This window comes from Vicia villosa, unplaced genomic scaffold (genome assembly GCF_029867415.1).
Source record: "Vicia villosa cultivar HV-30 ecotype Madison, WI unplaced genomic scaffold, Vvil1.0 ctg.000063F_1_1_1, whole genome shotgun sequence".
Classification (NCBI taxonomy): Eukaryota; Viridiplantae; Streptophyta; class Magnoliopsida; order Fabales; family Fabaceae; genus Vicia; species Vicia villosa.
The window spans coordinates 392,068-414,979 of NW_026704991.1; the positions used below are offsets into that span (position 1 = coordinate 392,068).

Below are 22,912 nucleotides of genomic sequence, written 5' to 3' on the forward strand. Positions count from 1 at the left end.
TGTAGGGTCGGTGAAGAGAACAATTATCATCTCTTCCTTCAGTGTCCTAAAAGTATTGAGTGTTGGATACAAGTGGGTCTTTGGTCTATGTTGCAGCAGGTTCTTAGCAATGGGGAGACATTTGCATCTGTGATTTTTTCCTTTCTGCAGGTATCTAGTAAAGACCAACAAGCGATTTTCTCAGTTACTTTATGGAGTATCTGGAAAGGAAGGAACAACCTTGTGTGGAATCAGGTGGAAGATCCTCCGAACGTGATTTGTCAACGTGCCCTTCAGTTGTTGACAGGATGGAGGGAGGCTCAGCAGCTTAACCCAAATAATAGAAGTACCGAACCCCCGATCACTATCATCAGATGGGAAAAACCTTCGAGGGGCAGACTCAAGTGTAATATTGACGCATCCTTTTCACATAACAAAGTGGGTATCGGTGCTTGCGTTAGAGATGATGCAGGTCAGTTTATTGTAGCCCGAACTGATTGGTTTTCGCCTTGTACGGATGTTGCTATTGGGGAAGCTCTTGGTCTTTTTAAAACCTTAAAGTGGGTTCATGAGCTGGGTTTTGACAATATGGACTTCGAGTTGGACGCAAAGCGCGTTGTGGATAATGTGACTAATCCGAAACCAAATGATTCGGACTTTGGTGCTATTACTGGCGAGTGTAATCGGTTGATGGCTCTTTTATTTAGGAACTCTCATGTTAAGTTCGTTAGAAGACAAGCTAATGAAGTGGCTCATGCTCTGGCGCGGGTGGCTCCATCTTTTGCTAGTTTTCATAATTTCCTTGAAATTCCAACATGTATTCAGAATATTGTTATTAATGAAATGAATTAATTTTTCTGTCAAAAAAAAATTAAATGAATAAAAAAATACTCTTGTAATAAATTGGAAAAGTTAGAGCCAAAACAAGACATTAAGATTGGACCAATAGTTAGTTCAAATATGTAAATTGAGAAATCAATTTTAGTTTGAATTTTCACAATTGAGCCGCCGCAATCAATTGGTTGGTAGGTTGGGTTCCAATTCCATATGAAAAGTACAACTAGTAAGTGAAATGTAAAGAAGCATAAACCAACCATAGTATTAGTGGGGCGGAGGCTGCCATTATTATTATTAGTTTCTTATCAACCACGAGCAGCCACCTCTCATTGGCCCCACACACCTATTTTCCTCCACCACTTTAAAACGTGATTAATCAATCAAAATATTAGAAGTAATTAATCACTAATTAGTTACCACCTAGGTTAAAAAAGCCATGTATCATATGAGTCATTTGAAAGAGTAACGTGTAAACCGTAAACAATTACTACTTAGTAGTTGAGATATTTTTAGTTATGTGTAAGAGTGAAATTCCTCAAAAAAATCTAGAATAAAATAAATAGAGCATGCAATATCTATAACATGTGTCAATTCTTTGTTGGAACAATAATCTTAACCAAATCTTTTGGTTCATATAGAATCATAGAATCTTACTCGATGAATCATGAAATCTGGCATCTTCTTAACAAAAAGGCAAAATTTAATTTCAAAACAAATACTACAATAATAATAATATAATATAGTCATTTTTAATAATTTCCACCCATAATTTTCCTTGTACTAATATTAATGTAGCTATATATGTCCCCCTATTTTAGACAAAACGACAAAAATAATTACAAAATAGCTTATCACAAAAATATCCTCTTAAAGATAACGTTTACTCTAGTGCTCTACACTCTTACAAGCTGCATAAAAAAAATTAGTCACAAGGGTAGTTTAGGAATTTCATCAGGTAACAACGGATAGCGACAAAAATATTAGTATTAACGATTCTGGATTTTTCTTCGGAAATGACTAATAAGTCCTTGCGGTTTAACTGGGCCACGTCAGGAACTCGTCCAAGTCAAACTCACCGAACTCTTCTTTTTCTTTCCCAAACCCGATAAAGTTAACGTCCGTTAAACTTAACGGCGTATCAATATCGAATCCAAACGCATCCACAGTTCCGTAACGAAAACTGTCAAACGGCGTCGAGTCGCCGTCGTAGTAAGGCAGAACAGACGTCGGAGAAGCGAAACCGTCAACGGCGAAAATCTTTGACGGCTCGTTGACGTCTTTCTTAACGGCGTTGCTGTCTGGAAAGTTACCGGAAAAGTTGGTAACTGCCTTTGGACCCTTAAGCTTCATGGCGGCTTCGTCGTACACAGCTGCAGCTTCCTCCGCCGTGTCAAAAGTTCCTAACCAGACACGTTTCCGTTGGTTCGGGTCACGGATCTCAGCCGTCCACCTTCCCCACGGTCTCTGACGAACGCCGCGGAACATGTTTTGCTGCCGGGGATTTCTAACCACTTTTCCACGTCTTTTGAAACGGGTCGGGTCAGTGGAGCAAGCTGAAGAAGAAGGTGAGGTTTTCGGAGAATCAGAAACAAGAGGAAAGTGCATGTGCATGGTGATTTCGGTTATTTCTCTCTTCCCTTTTTGAAGCTTTTGTGGTGGTGACGGTTCATCTTCGCCGGAAGAGTCGGAATCGGTTGCGTCATGGTCAGTGAGAATGACCCGGAGTAGTTTCATTTTGTTTTCGGTTTTGGTGGATGTTTTGAATGATGGGTTGGTTTCAAAATTTGATCTTGAAGCTTTTAGCTTCGGATTCTGAAGCTTGAAGGTTGAGTGTACGGTCATGGAAAAAAAATGAGAGTGAACAAACCAGAGAGAAATTGGCGGGAAAATAAAGGAGAGAGAAGAATGGTGAATAGAAAGAAAGAGAGAGAGAGTGTGGGAAATAAAAAGGGAGAGAATTAAAGAGAATTTAAGGGTGTGTTGGAATTGGAGGAAAGAGATAAATATTTATCTCGTGATAGGGTGAGAAATTTGGTAAAGGAATTGAAGAAAGGGTGTGAGTGAGTGAGTAGAGAGAAAATGGAGTGTGAGTGAGTGAGTGAGTGGGAGGAGGGTCATGACTAATGACTCAATATTGTGGATGTGTCATGTGAGTGTGAATGTCGTTGTCGGTAGCGGGATTGTAATTAAAAAAAAATCTACGTTTTGCAAATGTTGTAACTGCCTTATTTGACACGTTGCTTCTGTTGTTTAAATTTTTGAAAGATATTTATTTCTCTTATGTTCTTCCCCAAGTTAGATATGTGTATTCAAAACTTGGGTTTTTATATGCGGTTGCTTCAATCCTAGCCTCTTGCTGGTACTAATTGCTGTGAAATTGAAAATTTTGATAAAGCTAATGAGGGATCGAGAAGAGATTAGAAGGGAGATTAGTAAGTAGTAACATTGAAATTGCGCGATTGACGTGAGTTTTTATGGTTTAGTTTATTTTTTGGTTGTGTTGTTTTATTTTCTAACTTTTTTATTTGGTACTGTAAAATATTACTAAAGCGGTCAAATAAGTAAGTGACTAGTGGCTATACCGTTGGGCATGTCCAGCCCATGATGAACTGTAATTTTATATCCCATACAATATTTTTGTGCAGAGTTTGTCTATTCGGGGTGTGCTAGATTAGTATTTACTGTTTAGTACCTATATTAACTAAATTAAATTTTAAATTTCAATTATATAGAGCGACTTTTGATGTAATATATATTATAATTTTGTTTGTTTTATGTAATATATATTAAAATCAATATAAAAAAATATATAAAAATGATTTATAACACAATTAATTTAACAAAATTAACTTTTATTTATAACTTTTATTCAAAACATCCTACTATTGCAAATTTGGTAACTTTAGTGTGATTAAAAGATGTATGAATGATTAAAATATTTCATCTATTTTAAAATAATTACCGTTTAAAGATTCTATATATAGATTAAAAATCAATAATATTGTCATAAAATTTTGTATTTTTACTAAATTAATTTTAGTAATTTGTCAAATTAATGTTAAATTCATAATTAAATGATACAATTAGAAAAATAATCCGTTTTAAAATGACTATCATTTTAACAAATAAAATTTGTTTCAAAATAATTGTTTATTCTCACTTTTAATGTGGAAATAATTGTTATTCTCACTTTTAATGTAAAAATAATTGTTACTTTTCCAATCATGCACTTTACCTATCACTTTTTACAATATTTCAATCGCATTAATATGGCTAATTTAGTAAAGGTGTATTTCTTATGACAATATAATTGTATTTTTTAATCTGTGTGCAAAAACCTTAAACGAAAGTCATTTTGAAACTGATGTAGTAATTTCTACATTGAAAGTGAGAATGACATTCATTTTGCAACAAATATTTTTTTCTTAAAAGGAGAGTCATTTTGAAACGGATGTAGTAATTTTTACATTAAAAAGTGAGAATGACATTCATTTTGAAATAAATATTTTTTTTCTAGAGCCAAAGTCACCAAATGCCAAAGTCACTCAAACCTTGTCCCTTTTGATGTTGGGTATAAATTAATCAAATATATCACGGTTGATATAAGAATTAAGAGAGAATATAATTTAGAAAATACATTGTACTTAAACTAAGAATCATACAAACAACATTTTGTGAAAACTTTTTTTTATAAAAATTTCATAAATCGGCTGCGATCTAAATAGATCACAAATAAAAATTACCGTGAGATATCAAAGAATTTTTGCAAATTAGCTAAAAGGGCAGAAAACGATCACAGACCTAAAATATCATTAGAAACTTTGAACATTTATATCAAGGATGGCGTCTCAAACATATAGGTCGAATTGTCATAGGTTAAATATATGACATTGTTGGTTTAAATTGATTTTATCTAACATTATTTTATTTTATTCTTTCTTTATATACTTTTATTTTTTGTTAGTACCATTTGATTTGAGGGTTGAATCAACTTTTTTGTTTCTCTCCCTCTTTGCACGCACCGAAAGAAACGAAAGAGAAAAACAAAAACAAAAATTGAAGCAAAAGAGAAACACACACCATTGTTTCTACTTCTGATTTGAAGTTATATTTTGATGTTATTGATTAAAACATGACTTTTTATGTTATTTATGATGGCATTGCATTATGACACGAAGTGATTACTGGCCCAAAGGTCATTATTGTAAACTAATACACATTCGTATATGACATTTAAAAGCAGTGATGTGATATCACAGTTCTGAAATATTTGGAGTATAGCCAAATTAGATATGTTCCACCACCTATTTCATAGTTTGTTATGCTAATAAGCTCATACTTATCCGTTAACAATCCTCGAGATCACCTCAATGAAAATACCAATTTCATATAATGTATTAGAGTCTACCTACTTTATAAATATAACCTTCACTCATGTATGATCATACAATCGATTTACTTATTTTCTACATGCTAGCATATTGTCTAACTTAGGACTTATAACATCTTTTGCATGTACAACCTTCACATCCAGGGGTGTAGTGGAACGAGAAGTGAGAGAGAACATTACAATATTACAACTCAATGACACAAAGATTACATCATTTGCTTAGATGATCCATCATGTAAGTTCATACACAACTTCATAATTCATACTCCCATAATGACGAGGCTAGACGAAGGGGTTCACTACTACATAGACATGTAATGGATAACATATTCATAACCCTTAATGTTCTTGATCAACAAGAAGAAACATGGCATAAGGATGCAGAATATTTGTTGCCCCACAACCCAAGCTCAACAATAATACACTGGACAACATCATCAATGTGATGGAAGTAAAACTTAAGTAACTTAAAAATAAAGTAGAACTAATTAATAATAACAAAAGGCCTCAGAGTCATACACCTCGAGAGGACGAACCTCGAGACAACAATGTTTGCTTGGTGTCAGGGAGTCAAACTTTGTACATGGGTGTATGAAGTAAAAAAATAGTAAATGACAACACCACCTAACTCCGTTTCACATACGAGAATAATTAAGAGCAAATATCAAAATAATTATGACATATATGAATGAAGGAATATGATCGAAAGATAGAATCAAAAGGGCACTTAACCTATTTCATAACCATAATAAAACCCTAAAAGGCGTCTAACACATTAAAGTACAATATCTTCATATTCATTCTAAATATACTCACACACTAGTGATCCATCAATTTGTTGAACCAACTACTTGAGATTTTGGTTTTAAGGTTCTCCATAAGTCAAGTAATACCAAAAATTTCAATGTACCTTGTAACACCCGTAATGCGATTTAATAGTTAATTTAGTTAATTTTAGTATTTATCGTGTTTTAGCGCGTTTCGAGTGGTCGAGTCGGGTATTTTAACGGAATGAAGCTGAGACGGGCAGAGGCGCAACCAACTGAAGACACTCCGTTGCAAATGCGTGAAGGGGAGACGGAGACCAGCCTCCTTAAAGACGAACTCATACATCGCGAAACGGGAGCCGGGAAACTGCGAGCAGATCCTCTGGTGAGATTTGGGCACAAAGGCGCCCCAAGAAGGCTCCTCGTCCTGATCAAGGTCCTCGATGACGTTAAAGGCTTCCTTGGGACGACTCGTGAAGCGCGAGGCAATCATCCTCGGAGCAACAGCCACCCACTCTTCAAGTGCCTTAGGGGTGGTCTCGACGACGGGAGCGTCTTCTTGCGAGCCAACAGCCTCGTCCCCATCTGAAATGTCGAAGACGACATCATCCTTGTTCTCGTCGGCCATTTATCTGAAAAGCAGAGGAAACCGTGAATTCGATTGGTCAAATCCACCCTTCCACCGCAAGTCAAGTGAAAGGGCGAGGAAAAGGGACGAGGAAAAACTCCCCCAATCGTCAAATGGCCGACGAGCTAAAGTGTCCTCAGAGCATATACGTCGCACGCAGCGGAGGTCGGCAAACTAATACCCTCACCAAGACGTGCAACCTCCGCTACTCGTGGCCTTCATACTACTCTCTAGTAATCCTAAAAGCTGGACGTCTCATTCAAACGTTCTAGCTCCGTTCACTCAAAACTCACTCGGCAAACGCATGGGAGAAACGATCATCTTCTAAGTTTCCTCGGCTAATTCATAAACCTTTCTCGTCACGCTCATCAATCATGCTCGCCTCACTCAAAACTAATACATAAAACTTAAATAAAAACATGAAGGAGACGAAGAACTTACTTGGAGAAAGCGAAGAAGATATGAACGAGACGAGGAGGAGAGCAGTGAGCGAATCTTGAAGGCTTGGGAAATGTTAAGTGCTAAATGAGTGACCTCCTCACTCCTTATATAGGGAAAGAAGGCCAAAGGGTGTCATGATGGCCTAGGCAGCCTAGGAGACGCCATCATTGCCTACACCCCAAAGACGGCTCCCTCCATGAAAAGCTGCCACGCGTCCCAAAGATCTTGAGAACTCCAAAAGACGCCGTCTACTTTCATCCCTAGAAACGGCGCAATAATGATTACAGTCTGTACAGCTGACACCTGTCAATCACGCTAACGAGTGACAACCAATAAGGTTAAAAACCAAAGACAACTGGCAACCGACCTAAGCCCTCGAGGAGCCCATGATTTGGAACCGTTGCCCGTGCTCGGCTAAACCTCCTCGTTAAAGTCATCACCCTTATTAGGCTAATGACTTGGGGGGCTCCTGTTCTGGTCTGGGCCGAGCAGGCCCAACCCTTGATTACCAGCCGAGTAGGCCCACTTCCCTTGGGCCCAATTACTGGACAACAGATAGGGGCTGCCCGTCGCGAAGACCCTGGCCGAGCAGGCCCAAACCTTTGGGCCTACTTACTAGATAACCGTCAAGGATTTATCCACGCACGAAGACCACGCGTCACGTCTCAGCGAAGGATTCGGTCAACCATCTCCGAACCCTACGCCATGTGCATCCAGAACGTGAGTCTCCTGCTGACTCAGCCCTAGCATGGGACGTTCTGGCAGTTCCCTAGCACGTGGGCCTCCAGTTGGATTTGGCCCAATTAGGGAACCTTGGCCCAGCGCTGGGGGCTATAAATACCCTCTTTCACTAGAGGGTCAGGTATTCTATTCTCAACTCTAAACCTCATTCTCTGATAGCTACTGACTCAAGCATCGGAGAACCTTGCAGGTACCCCCCCATCTTGCTCTTCAAGCCAGACATTGCACCTTGACGATTCTTCTGATCAGGTACGATCAGTGGCGCCGTCTGTGGGAACCTTGCTCCCCCTTCTTTAACAAAGATCAAAGCATAACCTTTCACCATCGTCATGGCCAACAACAACACACCTAGTCCTGATCCCTTTGTCCTGGAACAACTGATTGAAGATTCCAGCCGCGAACTGACGAACCGCCGTCGGCAGGAACGTGCTTTTGCCGGACAGAGGCAACAGATTCAGCACATTCAACACGTGCACGGCCTTCAACAAGTCCAGAACGTCGAACAAGCCCATCCTGAAGGACAAGTTCAGAACGGGGAAGACGTGCAGACCCGACCCCAGACTGAACCAGAGCAGCTCCAAGTGGTGAACGAAACTGATACCCGAGACGGGCAACCCGCTTCCTCGTTCACCCACACCTCTGGCAGACGAAGAAGCCGTAGCCCGGACGAGGAGGAACAGATCAACATTCCCGAGGGCGCTGATCCGACCGCCATTCTCATACTCAAAGAGCTGCAGAAGACCAACCGCCTCATCCGCCAACAGGGCGACCGCATCCACGACCTGGAAAGGAAGCGACGATATCGCTCCCCCCAACGGAGACGCCATCGGTCACGTTCCTATTCCTCTTCGCGGTCTCCCCCGAGGAGAAGTCGCAAGCGCAGTCCATCTAGGTCTCGCTCCCCCTCGAGAAGAAACCGGCGCCAGCGGTCTTATTCCCGCTCTCCACCTCGGAAGACTCGGAAGAATCAGAAACCTGAAACCACTGAAGCCAAGAGTCCCTCACCCGAGCAGGAGCACCGAGGCCCCTCCAAAGCCGTGCAGAAAGTCCGCGAGCATTCTCCAAAAGACAACCGCAAAGTCTCGGGCAAAGCACGCACTAAGTCCCAGCGGGGCAGACATTCAAACTCCCCTGAACCTAGCGACGAAGAGGATTTCCGCAGTCCCTTGTCCGAGCAAATCCGGCGTGTTCGTCTTCCCCGGGGGATGGAAAAACCACCAGCCTTGGACCACTATGATGGGACCACCGACCCCGATGACCACATAAGGAGCTTCGAAGCTGTCATGGACTACCATGTGGTACGAGGATCCATCAAATGCAGCATCTTTCCGACCACACTAAGGAAAGGCGCGATGAATTGGTACAGGAATCTGCCCCCTAACTCCATCCACTCCTGGACTGAACTGAAGGATCTTTTCCTAAGCCACTTCACCGCGTCTCGTCGGCAACCGAAATCAGAAGCAAATCTTGAGGCAGTAATCCAAGGCACCAACGAATCTTTGAGAGACTACCTCGACAGGTTCAACAAAGAAGCTGTCCAAGTGTAGACCGCAGACTACATGAAGAGGTACTTACTCGAACGAGGGCTCCTCCCCGGAAGCGACTTCAAAAAGGCCATCAAGATTGAGGAGGTCCACTCCATGAACGCCCTCCTTCGCAAGGCTCAGGCCTTCATCAGATATGAGGAAGCAGAGGCTACTACCACGAGAGCGTCACGGGACAACGACGCCGCTCGCAGTTCAAACCATGAGCCCTCAACTTCGAGGCGCGGGCACGAGAGAAGGAAAGACGACAGGTCTCTCGACATCAAAGAACGTCGAGGACCTTCTGGTCGTTTCAACGAATATACCCCGCTGAACGCCTCACGGGAAAGGATCCTAGCCGAATGCCAAAACACTGACTTCAAAAAGTCGAACATCAGACCCCCGAAGTCAAACCCCGCGAGGCCAGGAACCGACAAGTCCAAGTACTGCAAATACCACAGGAGCCATGGACATACGACCGAGGATTGCATTCATCTCAAGGACGCTATTGAAACACTGATCAAGGAAGGTCGCCTTTCAAAATACACACAGAAAGGGGAACCTTCCCGAAGGGACGACCACAGAAACTCCGACGAAGGGAATTCGCCGGACAACAGGCCCCTACAAGTAGCCCTATCAGTAACCCGACCTGAAGATTTCATACCATCGGTCGGGGCACCTGCCGCACTCAGCAAATGGGAAGGATTCCCATTCGCCATGGTCGTCTCCAACGGCGGAGATCCGGGCTCCCTCACCATCAGTTCAGTGAAGAGAAAGTTCGATGAGCTGCTCAGCGCCAACGCAGACCTCGACCCTACACTGAGAAAGTTCCGAGGGAAATCTGAACCAATCACCTTCTACCTGGAAGAACTACCCGGCGGAGCTCCAAACGCCACAATTCCTCTGCTCGTCCAAGCAAGAATGGCGAACTTCGATGTTCGACAGGTCCTAGTCGATGAAGGCAGCTCGGTCGACATCATGTACTCCCATCTCTTCCGGACACTCCAGCTGGACGACTCACACCTCACTCCCTACGTGGGTTCAGACCTTCAAGGCTTCAACGGAGCCACCACAAAACCATGGGGTTACGTCGAGCTGATTGTCACCTTCGGAGAAGGGGAGGCTTCCAGGCAAGTCAAAACTAGGTTCTTGGTGATCGACTGCAAAACCCTGTACAACTGCATCATCGGACGCCCCACTCTGGCCGAACTGACCGCCGTACCCTCCACTGTCCACCTGAAGATGAAGTTCTACACGAGAACCAGACGAGTGGCCACCATCAACGCCGATATTGAAGCAGCCAGAAGAATCTTCGACGCCTCCGTCAAAGGATTAGAACTGATCGCTCCGCCGACCAGCTCCAACAAAAAGCCAAGGGCCGAAGACAAGCATCCTCGAGGAGACCAGCATCAGACAACCAACGTCAGCTCAGTCGACCTGGACGCCCGGTTTGCAGAAGAAGAACAAAAGATTGGGGAAGAGTCGAGGTCGAAGTCGCCTCACCCCTTCCGACCAGTTCCGGACGGAGATTTCGAGCTGGTCCCCTTGGGCGAAAACCCTGACAAAGCAGTGAAAATCGGTAAAGGGATCTCAGACCTTCCGAGGAAGCAGCTCATAGCATGCCTTCGAGCCAATGCTGATTTGTTCGCCTGGAGCGCCGCGGAAATGCCCGGACTCGACCCTGAGGTCGCCTGCTACCACCTCTCCATCAATCCAGCCGCAAAGGTCGTAGTTCAACGTAGGCGTCGGCAGTCTCCCGAGAAAGCGGAGGCTGCCGAGAAAGCTGTAAAAGACCTCTTAGAGGCAAATTTTATTTCCGAGGCCAAGTATTCAATTGGCTCTCAAACGTTGTACTTGTTAAGAAATCTAATGGAAAATGGAGAATGTGTGTTGATTATACTGATGTTAACCGGGCATGTCCAAAAGACGCCTATCCGTTACCAAACATTGATAGACTGGTCGACAACTCGGACGACTATAAATTATTATCTTTTATGGATGCTTATTCAGGTTACAACCAGATCCTGATGGCGAGGAGCGACAAGCAATACACGGCGTTCATGACCGAGTCGGGCAATTACTACAACAACGTAATGCCCTTCGGCCTCAAAAACGCGGGCTCCACGTATCAACGGATGATGAACAAAGTGTTCCGAGGGGAGATCGGCGACACCCTCGAGGTATACATGGACGATATGATCGTCAAGTCTCGAGGGGACACCGACCACACCTCCCATCTCGAACGCGTATTCGAGCGGGCCAGATCCTGCAAGATGCGCTTCAATCCGGAGAAATGCACCTTCGGCGTCCGAGCAGGAAAATTCCTCGGTTTCTATCTGACCGAACGGGGAATAGAAGCCAACCCGGATAAATGCCGAGCGTTCTCCGAGTTCCCTACTCCCAACAATAAAAAATCCATCCAAGTATTAAACGGGATGCTCACTGCACTATCACGTTTTGTCGCGAAATCCGCCCAGCACGCCCTCCCTTTCTTTAAACTACTACGCAAAGAAGCAGCCTTTGAGTGGTCCGAGGAGTGCGAGCAAGCACTAGCACACCTCAAACAAGTACTTTCCTCGCCGCCCGTCCTTTCTCGACCCAACGACAACGAGCCTCTGTACCTTTACCTGGCCGTCTCAAACGAGGCGGTCAGCGCGGCTTTGATCCGAGAAACCGTAGACGGGTAAAAACCTGTGTATTTTACCAGCAAAGCCCTACAGGGACCCGAGGTACGATACCAGCAGATCGAGAAAGTCGCCATGGCCCTAGTGATAGCGGCCAGGAGGCTACAATACTACTTCCTCGCTCACACAATCTTCGTTCGGACGGATCAGCCCATCAAACAACTCCTCAGCCGACCAGACATGGCCGGCAGAATGTTGAGATGGTCCCTCGAGCTTTCGGAATTCGACGTACAGTATGAGAGCAGGAAGGCATTAAAAGCTCAGGCACTGGCGGACTTCGTAGCCGAAATGACCTCTATCGCCGACTCACCCAACGCAACTAAAGACAAGTGGACCATCTACGTAGATGGCGCCTCGAGCAGCTCGGGCAGCGGGGCAGGCATTATCTTGGAAAACGGCGAAGGTCTCATCATAGAAGTATCTTTAGTCCTCTCCTTCAACACGTCGAACAACCAGGCCGAGTATGAAGCCCTCCTCGCGGGACTAAGACTCGCCGAGGATATAGGGGCACGAGAGGTCAAGATTTACACTGATTCCCAACTCGTCGCATCTCATATCAGCGGCGAATACCAAGCCAAAAACGACGTACTCGCCGAATATCTCGCACTCGTCAGAGATAAGATGAAAAAATTCGCCAAAGCGGAAGTCGAGCATATCCCCCGAGAACACAACTCACGCGCCGACATACTGTCCAAACTTGCGAGCACGAGAAAGAAAGGGGGAAACAAATCGGTTATCCAAGAAATTCTGCCCAGGCCAAGTGTAGGCGAAAACGCGCGAGCTCTACAGATATTCGCCATCGGGGACGACCAATGCTGGATGACCCCAGTGTACAACTTCCTCACAAAAGACGAGCTCCCCGCCGACGCGAAAGAAGCCTCAACAATTAAGAGACGAGCGTGCTCATACACCATCCTTGAAAACAAGCTGTACGGACGAGGTTTCTCCATCCCCCTCCTTAAATGCATCGATGCCTCGCAAGCGCTAGAGGTACTCCAGGAACTCCATGGTGGAATCAACGGCCAGCACCTCGGTGGACGGTCACTAGCTAGGAAGGCCCTCAGAGCCGGCTATTATTGGCCGACCATGCAGCAGGACGCCAAAGAGTACGTCAAGAAATGCGACAAATGCCAGCGTCACGCTGACATGCACCTGGCACCACCAAACGAGCTCAAATCTCTCTCCTCACCTTGGCCTTTCTCCACGTGGAGAATGGACCTCCTCGGACCTTTCTCGGCCGGCTCCTACCAAAACAAATACCTGGTGGTCGCTGTAGATTACTTCACAAAATGGATAGAAGCTGAAGCGCTCGCCAAAATCACATCCCAAAACGTACTCCAATTTTACAAGAGGAACATACTCGCTCGATTCGGGGTACCACAGGCGATAATAACCGACAACGGCACCCAGTTCACGGACAGAAAATTCCAGGAATTCGTGGCCAAACTCGGGACAAAGCAGCACTTCACTTCGGTCGAGAACCCCCAAACCAACGGACAGGCTGAAGCCGCCAACCGGGTCATTCTCCGTGGATTGAAGAGAAGGCTAGGCGAAGCGAAAAAAGCTTGGGTCGAAGAGCTACACAGCGTCCTCTGGGCATACAGGACGACCCCACACTCGACCACGGGCGAAACTCCATTCAGGCTAACCTATGGCACCGAAGCCGTGATCCCCGTGGAGGTCCGAGAACCATCTCGTCAGACGGAGTCACCTCTCGAGGAGGAACTCAACGACGAAGCCATGAGAGAAGAGCTCGACATGGTCGAGGAGGTCCGAACAGGATCCTCCCTGCGAGAAGCGAAATTGAAACAACAAATAGCGTTAAGACATGACACCAAAGTTATCAAGCGCTCCTTCGAAGTCGGAGACTTAGTGCTCCGTAGGAACATGAAAGATTCACGCGAAGGCAAACTAGCCACAAACTGGGAAGGTCCGTACCGAGTGTACGATAAAACCGAAAACGGTGCGTATTACCTCGAGAACCTTCTCGGCGAAAAACTAGCTCGACCTTGGAATGCTGAAAAACTCAGACACTACTACAGTTAGAAACAACCTAACGCTACCCGGCCGCTCGTGACGAACACGGGGAAAGCTGGGTGAGGACTCACGCCATGGTACAAGCGCGTATACTCCATGACAGCTTCAGTCGGATAACCCTACCAGGAGGCAAAGCCGACCACGCGGCGGGCCTTACACACAGACCCTCCGCGGAAGTACCTGCACGGCAGAACCCCAGCTCGCGATGGGATCGTTCACGCCGCGAGCACCTGGCCCCGACCGCGGCCTCGAGCTCGCTTATAGCGCACACCTGCTCTGCGCACCCGGACCGTTCCCCACACGCCCGGGCCATAAAACCCCGGTCGAGCACAAACATAATTTGAGCATAAACATAAAGTATACATCAGATAAGCACAAATAAACATTGGAGCATAAAACGGAATATTAAAAACCGACCAAATTGGCCGGAGATATCCAAATATTACAAAAATTATCCGGGCATCGCCCAACTAGCTACCTTGGCACGCAGGCCACAAAATATTGGCACACAGGCCACAAAACATCGGCACGCAGGCCACAATAATAAAAGACTGGTCAAACATCGCCATCTTCGTCCTCAGCACCGTCGTCCTCGCCCTGGGGCTCCTGCTCGTCTTCCCAGTCCTCGAACTCCGGGTTTGGTTCAATTCGCCCGTCCACGACCTTATGATAGGGACCAATGCCCTTCGTCACCAGGCGCGGATTGAGGACCTTCAGCTGATCCACTGCAGCTTTGAAGCTGACCCCCAAAGTAGCGACACAGTCAACCTCCAACTCCCTCACCTTTCCGAGAAGCTGAGAACGCGTCACCAAGGCTTTCTCGTCCTCATCCTCCTCGGCAGCAGGGAGATGAGCCCTCTCCAACTCAGCAATTCTCTCGCGGAGCCTTTTTTCCTCGGCCACCAAGTCCGCAACCTTGTTACGCTCTTTAACGAGATCCTCCACTATGCCGCTCTGGACCTCATACTTGTCCTTGTATTGTTCGAACTCGTGCTCCAGCTCATCGTATTTGATCTGGAGAGCATCGTAATCCTTCTGAGGACAGACTTTCTGAGCATTAAGAGCCAAGGCCAAGGCGGCCGCCCTCATCATCCCTTCGAGGTCCTCGGACAAATCCTTATCTCGAGCCACCCGGTCCCGCTTGACAATGTGCCTCACTTCCTCGCGCTCGAGGAGAACATTTTTCTTCGAGAAGATTCCCCTATGCAGAGTACAAGAAGGCAGCACTATGTCCTCCTCGGAGGGGTTGTCAATGATTAGAGGACGAAGCTCCCCGGTCCCGTCACTCTTTTGTTTCTTTCCGGCTGGAGAACCACGCGAGGTCGTCCCGACTGACGAAGGAGAGCCACTGTCAGGGACACCCGCGGCAGCCGCCTTGACCTCCTCGACCCGGGATCGTTTCCCAGGCACCTTGGCGGCCCCCTTGTTCTTGGCCCGCATCTTCGTAACTTTGTCGTGCAAATCGGCCATTTTTCCTACAAAGTAAAGAGTTAGAACCAAAAAAGTGTTGTGTTAACAAATAATAGTTATCTCACCTAACAAAATCATAGCGTCCCCGTAACTTCCGCACTCGAGGACAGCTTTGGTGTTGATGTGCCGAGGCTCCAGCATAGGGCCACCATCTTCCTCGAATAGAGGATCCCCGTTGGGATATGTACATATCGCCGGTCTAAACCCGTCCACAAAAGAAGCGAGCCGCTGATACCCCCTGTATCGCGCTCGTTGAGATCCTCGTCCCGGAAGATGTAATAGTCGGTCCCACGCTCGAAATGGTCAGGTTGCCACTCTAACGGGAACCGGGCAGCTGGGCCCACTCTCCTCACCCCCTCCTCAATATACTCACGCTCCTCGAACAAATGATTCTCGGCATCAGGAGTGAGCGGCTTAATTACAAAATACCGACTCTTAAAATGCTTGACAGAGTCCTGGTAAATGGCGAACAGCTTCTTCGGATGCTTAAACGACACCCAACTCCACTTGCCGTCCGGATCACGCAACCTCTGCAAATGAAAAACTCTGAAGAAAAGGGGCAGAGTCGCTTCGACCTCCAAGTACCCGCATACGATCTCAAAGGCCCTTAAGAACGCTAAAGCGTTGGGATGAAGCTGAGACGGGCAGAGGCGCAACCAACTGAAGACACTCCGTTGCAAATGCGTGAAGGGGAGACGGAGACCAGCCTCCTTAAAGACGAACTCATACATCGCGAAACGGGAGCCGGGAAACTGCGAGCAGATCCTCTGGTGAGATTTGGGCACAAAGGCGCCCCAAGAAGGCTCCTCGTCCTGATCAAGGTCCTCGATGACGTTAAAGGCTTCCTTGGGACGACTCGTGAAGCGCGAGGCAATCATCCTCGGAGCAACAGCCACCCACTCTTCAAGTGCCTTAGGGGTGGTCTCGATGACGGGAGCGTCTTCTTGCGAGCCAACAGCCTCGTCCCCATCTGAAATGTCGAAGACGACATCATCCTTGTTCTCGTCGGCCATTTACCTGAAAAGCAGAGGAAACCGTGAATTCGACTGGTCAAATCCACCCTTCCACCGCAAGTCAAGTGAAAGGGCGAGGAAAAGGGACGAGGAAAAACTCCCCCAATCGTCAAATGGCCGACGAGCTAAAGTGTCCTCAGAGCATATACGTCGCACGCAGCGGAGGTCGGCAAACTCATACCCTCACCAAGACGTGCAACCTCCGCTACTCGTGGCCTTCATACTACTCTCTAGTAATCCTAAAAGCTGGACGTCTCATTCAAACGTTCTAGATCCGTTCACTCAAAACTCACTCGGCAAACGCATGGGAGAAACGATCATCTTCTAAGTTTCTCGGCTAATTCATAAACCTTTCTCGTCACGCTCATCAATCATGCTCGCCTCACTCAAAACTAATACATAAAACTTAAATAAAAACATGAAGGAGACGAAGAACTTACTTGGAGAAAGCGAAGAAGATATGAACGAGACGAGGAGGAGAGCAGTGAGCGGATCTTGAAGGCTTGGGAAATGTTAAGTGCTAAATGAGTGACCTCCTCACTCCTTATATAGGGAAAGAAGGCCAAAGGGTGTCATGATGGCCTAGGCAGCCTAGGAGACGCCATCATTGCCTACACCCCAAAGACGGCTCCCTCCATGAAAAGCTGCCACGCGTCCCAAAGATCTTGAGAACTCCAAAAGACGCCGTCTACTTTCATCCCTAGAAACGGCGCAATAATGATTACAGCCTGTACAGCTGACACCTGTCAATCACGCTAACGAGTGACAACCAATAAGGTTAAAAACCAAAGACAACTGGCAACCGACCTAAGCCCTCGAGGAGCCCATGATTTGGAATTGTTGCCCGTGCTCGGCTAAACCTCCTCGTTAAAGTCATCACCCTTATTAGGCTAATGACTTGGGGGGCTCCTGTTCTGGTCTGGGCCGAGCAGGCCCAACCCTTGATTACCAGCCGAGCAGGCCCACTTCCCTTGGGCCCAATTACTGGACAACAGATAGGGGCTGCCCGTCGCGAAGACCCTGGCCGAGCAGACCCAAACCTTTGGGCCTACTTACTAGATAACCGTCAAGGAGTTATCCACGCACGAAGACCACGCGTCACGTCTCAGCGAAGGATTCGGTCAACCATCTCCGAACCCTACGCCATGTGCATCCAGAACGTGAGTCTCGTGCTGACTCAGCCCTAGCATGGGACGTTCTGGCAGTTCCCTAGCACGTGGGCCTCCAGTTGGATTTGGCCCAATTAGGGAACCTTGGCCCAGCGCTGGGGGCTATAAATACCCTCTTTCACTAGAGAGTCATGTATTCTATTCTCAACTCTAAACCTCATTCTCTGATAGCTACTGACTCAAGCATCGGAGAACCTTGCAGGTACCCCCCCCCATCTTGCTCTTCAAGCCAGACATTGCGCCTTGACGATTCTTCTGATCAGGTACGATCATATATATATATATATATATATATATATATATATATATATATCGTAGAAAACACAAAAAGATAATATAGGAAGATGAACAATGGGGACGAGGGCCACCAATGGAAGGTGGGCACCCCTTGGATAGGGGACAGGCGCCTCCTTGGGCCCATAGAATAAGGGGCGGGCGCCTCTTCTTTAGGGAAGGGATGGGGCGGACGTTCCCTTAGGTACAGTGGGCACCACACTTTTCTTTGTGACCTGATATATTCCTTTGATACATTTCCTTGCTTTTGGGTTAATTATTTTGTATCACGCAACAATTAGATAGTAAACAAATATTGAAACATATATTGGTAGTTCCATTAATATGTATACGAATAAGAATAATAGGTGAATCAGTAATACCAGAAATATAGTGATCAAGGAGTTGTAATAGTAGCGGCGAAAATTGAAGTAGCAGTAGTATATATAAAAAACTTTGGCAAGGACTAGGAATAATAATAGTTGGTTGTAGTAGCAGAAAACTAAATCAATAACAGGGAATTAGCTAATAGTAACAGAGTAATTTAATAGTAGCAGAATTAGGCAGGGACAGCACCGAGTAGCCGAATTAAGCGGTAAAATTAGTTGTCCGGAATTAGCCGAAAATTGTTGGGGCCGGTCGTGTATGTTGGTTGGTATTTCTGGTTGTTTTGTTTTGTCGAAATTATGTTGAATATGTTGACTTGCATGCACAGTTGAATGAGTTGTTTTGTCCCGAATCATGGACATATCTACGTTGTAAGTCTGATGACCAGTGTTGATTAAGTTGTTGCAATGGATGCATGATTACATTGTTGTTCTTGTATGACATTCATAATGGTCTCATACATCGCATTTATTAAGTTGGAGCTATATTCACCACGTTGGCCTGGATTGGCAAAAGTTGAAAGTTGAAGGCTTATGCCTCGATGCCTTGATAAACTGGCAATTTTTAAGTTGGGAGTTCTGCTCCAATGGTACCAGATGCATATGCATAGTTGAGTCGCATTTTATTTGCATTTTGAAGTTGTCGCTATTATTATGTTGTTTGTTGATTGTCGTTTTGTTGTTGTGATAAAGTAGCAAAATTGTATGATTCTTATCTAATATATTAATTATCATGCACTTGTTTATATTATTCGATATCTCACTCTTCTGTTTAAATGTTGTCATCTTTTAGTAACGTGCAGGTAATCAGGAAGAATAGTTGATGCTTAGTAACTTAGTTGGTGTCGTCGCTCTGATACGCAGCACTCGGGGGGATGAATGTATGTTTTGATTTTGTTGCATTTAAAGTTGAATATTGTTGTGTTCTTTTGAGAAGTTTATTTATTTTTTTGAAGTTGTTTTATAATTGAGCAACGATGCTATGGTACCTTGAAGTTTATTTTTGAATCCGCTGTGTTGGTTTTTATAATAAAGTTGAATTGTTTTAAAGACTAAACTATTGGTTATAAGTTCATCTTGATTTGAATGAGTGTTATGTACCTATTATAATGAGTTTTACGTTGTTTCACGTTGAAAATGTAATAACTCATGTTGGTTGGATTTTTAGCACTCTGATTTGATTATAAACGGGTAGATATGGGGTGTTACATACCTCATAGGAGTCAAGCAGAAGAACGAGGAGTTTCCTAAATCCTTCATGGGCCATTTCACCAAACAACGAGACATCCTAGATCAAGAACCTCAACTCAATTATTTCCCTAAACACACTAGTAACAGGTCTCAAGATGAAGAACAAAGGCAACCTTGGTTTTAGAGGAAATTAAGTCAATCCTAAAAATAGAGAACTTACAAATTGTTTGGCCTAAAGATGAACATATCAATTATTAAGCATTTTGGTATTGTATTTGTTGAAGGATCATCTATGCATATGTCATAAAGACTTCATTTTACTATATGCTAGTACATGGCTTCAAAGGATATCATTTGGATATGAGCAACACAAGTAATCATCCTTTTCTTATGGTAAACTCAAGACTACTACTCAACAATTTGATCAAGTAGTCAACTTCTGCTGAGTTTTATCATTTTGAATATTTTAGAAGTTTATACTTTAGAGAATAACTTAGATGACTTTCCTATCAAAGTTTACAATTCAAATTTAAGAGATAGCTAGTCAATCATAAACAAGGAACACAAAGTACAAGTTATGTGTGAATCTGGAGTACAAAGTAGTGATTAACAATTTTTGTTGTGAGTATAAGGTCATGAAAAGTCCTACTCAAATAGTACAAAGATTGGAACGACTCATTTACCATCATCATTCAATGAAAGCAATTATCAATCAAAAGTAAGATACATATATTCTTAACTTTTACTATTTTATTCACAATCATATTGCACAACATTGAACAACACTGTTGAATAAGTGTTTGAGAAACAACAAAGAGAAAATAAAAGAGCTTTTAAAGAAAGAACATATAGAGAATAAACTTTACTCAAATAAATAAATAAGCAACGAGAGAAATATTAAACATTTTTAAAATGTTTGGATCTCACTCTAAAATCTAACTCAAAGGGCGAGGTTATCCAAACATATTTAACATGGTGTCAGAGTCAGGTTAAGGACAACATTGCAGACATTTTATCATGGCTCACGCTAGGCGTGAGGATGGGTGTTGAATATGTATTTGAGTTTTTGGAATGTGTTTGAAGTCTCATATTGTTTAGGTTCCTGTGATGTTGAATATATATATATATATATATATATATATATATATATATATATATATATATATATATATATATATATATATATATATATATATATATATAAAAGGGCAACCTCAATCTTTGAGCTAGCTTTTCGGGATGAGATCCAAGAAAATTTAACAAAACACTTGTATGTATGCTTAGATTTGTTTACATCCTATGTTGAATAATATTCAAAAAACCCTATCAATTATTTATATATTTGATTGTATTTTCTCAAAAAGATAAGTTGTAGTCAAATTCTTTCAAAAAATAAAGGGATTAAGTTGTGATCATTTATTTATGTTTGATAAATCTAAGATATGGATTTGTTGGATTAGGAGATATCTTTGTAATATTGTAATCAATTGGATTATATTGAAACTTCGTCTTTGTTTGTTCCATTTTCCTTAGAGATACATTGTCATCATCAATATCAAAAAGGGAGATAATATAGGTCCACGTGCTTTCGGGAAAAAATGTCTCTAGAAAACAGATGTTCAGAACGGTTTTGATGATGATAACACCATGATCCGAAGTCTTTCTATGATAATAATCAAAAAGTTATATTAAGATCAATATATTATGTTTGTAAGATCAAGATGCCAACCCCAATATCAATAAAGACAACATCTAATGTCAAGCGGCGTTCAGCGAAATCCTTAAGATCTCTAGTCAAGAAACTAATAATGGTTTTTATCAAGAAGATCTATGAAGCATCACCAGTTAGAAGAATTCAGTCACATATGAAGTGTTGAATCATTGATGAATCTAGCAATGAATCTTGAAGCTTCAAGGTTGTGAAAGAGAGGAAGTGTGAAAGCTTGCCTAGCCCGTGACTGAGTGATAAGAGTATTGTAAACATATTAAAATAAATTTAAAACTACTAAGGCAACACACTCACCTGAAAATGTTTTAAACCTCTCTAAAATTGCTAAAAACTTCTTAAAACCTACAGAGGAACCATCAAGGGGCTTACGGGATTGATCAAGAGTGGTCGTGATTATTTAGGAAGCTTGTTTACAATGCCTAACCGATTAGGGACCTTAACCAATCGATTAGGGCAATACATAAAGCTTCTAATTAATCTATTAATAACACTCCTAAATGATTATTACATGGATTCCTTTCTAGAAATTAGGATTTTCGTATTTTGAAGCTCATAATTATTAACCCTATGGCTTTATCGATTATATTAGTTAAAGGCCCATGGATCTTTTCCCTTTTGAGCCAAAATTTTCTCATATAAATAAATAATTTCTCCTTACTTTCAAAATACACTTGAAAACACATTCCTATACGCTTTCTCACGCTCTACTCTCCCTGTTTTAGTTCTTTATTTTTCACTGAATTGCATTAATGCTTGTAGAGTGAAAAAAATATCATTGAGGTTTTTTGTTTGTTCTGGTGTTAGGGGTATTCTTGTAACTTACTCTAGAGGACTTTGTCTCTTATGTAATATTTGTTGTGAGAAGTTGTTGTTTGGTTTGTGAGCTAAACCAGTCAAAGCTCCTGTTTGGTTTGTGAGATTAGGCATTCATAATTTTCATTTGGTTAGTGAGATTAACTTTGTATAAAAGCTCTCGTTTGGTTTGTGAAATTTTTCGTGAAAGTCTTCGTTTGGGTCCTACGCTTGGCTTGGTGTAAAAACTTTGTTTGATTTTGAGATTGCCCTGTTGTAAAATCTAGTGTTTTGTTTGGAGGATATCCACTTAAAAACTCTTGTTTGATTGTAAGAAGGTTTGTGGGTATAACCTGTAAAAAAACTCACATATGATATATTAGAAACTCTTAAGATGAAATTTTTTAGGACATGAGTAGGCCAAATAATTAGGTTGAACCTCTATAAATCCTGATGCATTTCTCTCAACTTTTATCTCTTTATATTTTCTTTAATTTTCGTTTTTTAGTTATTCAACTGCTTATTCTTTGTTTGCTTTGTAAAATTATTTTAAAACACTTCCATTTATCAAATAATTTTTAATTGAACGTCTTTCAAACCTACACAATTCACTCCCCTTCTTGTGTTTGGAACCAATTGTCCAACACACTTTCTAGATCATTTGTAAGTTTTTGGGGCTTGTGTAAGTTATTCACGGGTCAAGTACGACAAAACAATTAAAGGTCATATTTAACCACATTATACTACTGATAAATATTTACGAGACCATATTCAATTAGAATTTAATCATGAGAAATTTTAAGTCACGTGTTGCAGGCTGTCTTACACACCCTTAAAGATAGTTATGCCTTATATATATATA

At 43.3% G+C, this 22,912-nt stretch overlaps 1 protein-coding gene across 1 annotated transcript; it reads right to left on the reverse strand.

The window, feature by feature from the left end:
• Positions 1-1,664: 1,664 nt before the first annotated feature.
• On the reverse strand, positions 1,665-3,256 carry LOC131623409 (ethylene-responsive transcription factor ERF069-like). Its single transcript, XM_058894419.1, has one exon. It carries the CDS (start codon positions 2,656-2,658, stop codon positions 1,852-1,854), a length of 807 nt encoding a protein of 268 aa, XP_058750402.1. The 5' UTR covers positions 2,659-3,256; the 3' UTR covers positions 1,665-1,851.
• Between the last annotated feature and the right edge of the window lie 19,656 nt (positions 3,257-22,912).

Coding starts and splice junctions, on each gene's coding strand:
- LOC131623409 (XM_058894419.1), bottom strand. CDS start 2,658: ATGACCGTACACTCAACCTTCAAGCTTCAGAATCCGAAGCTAAAAGCT.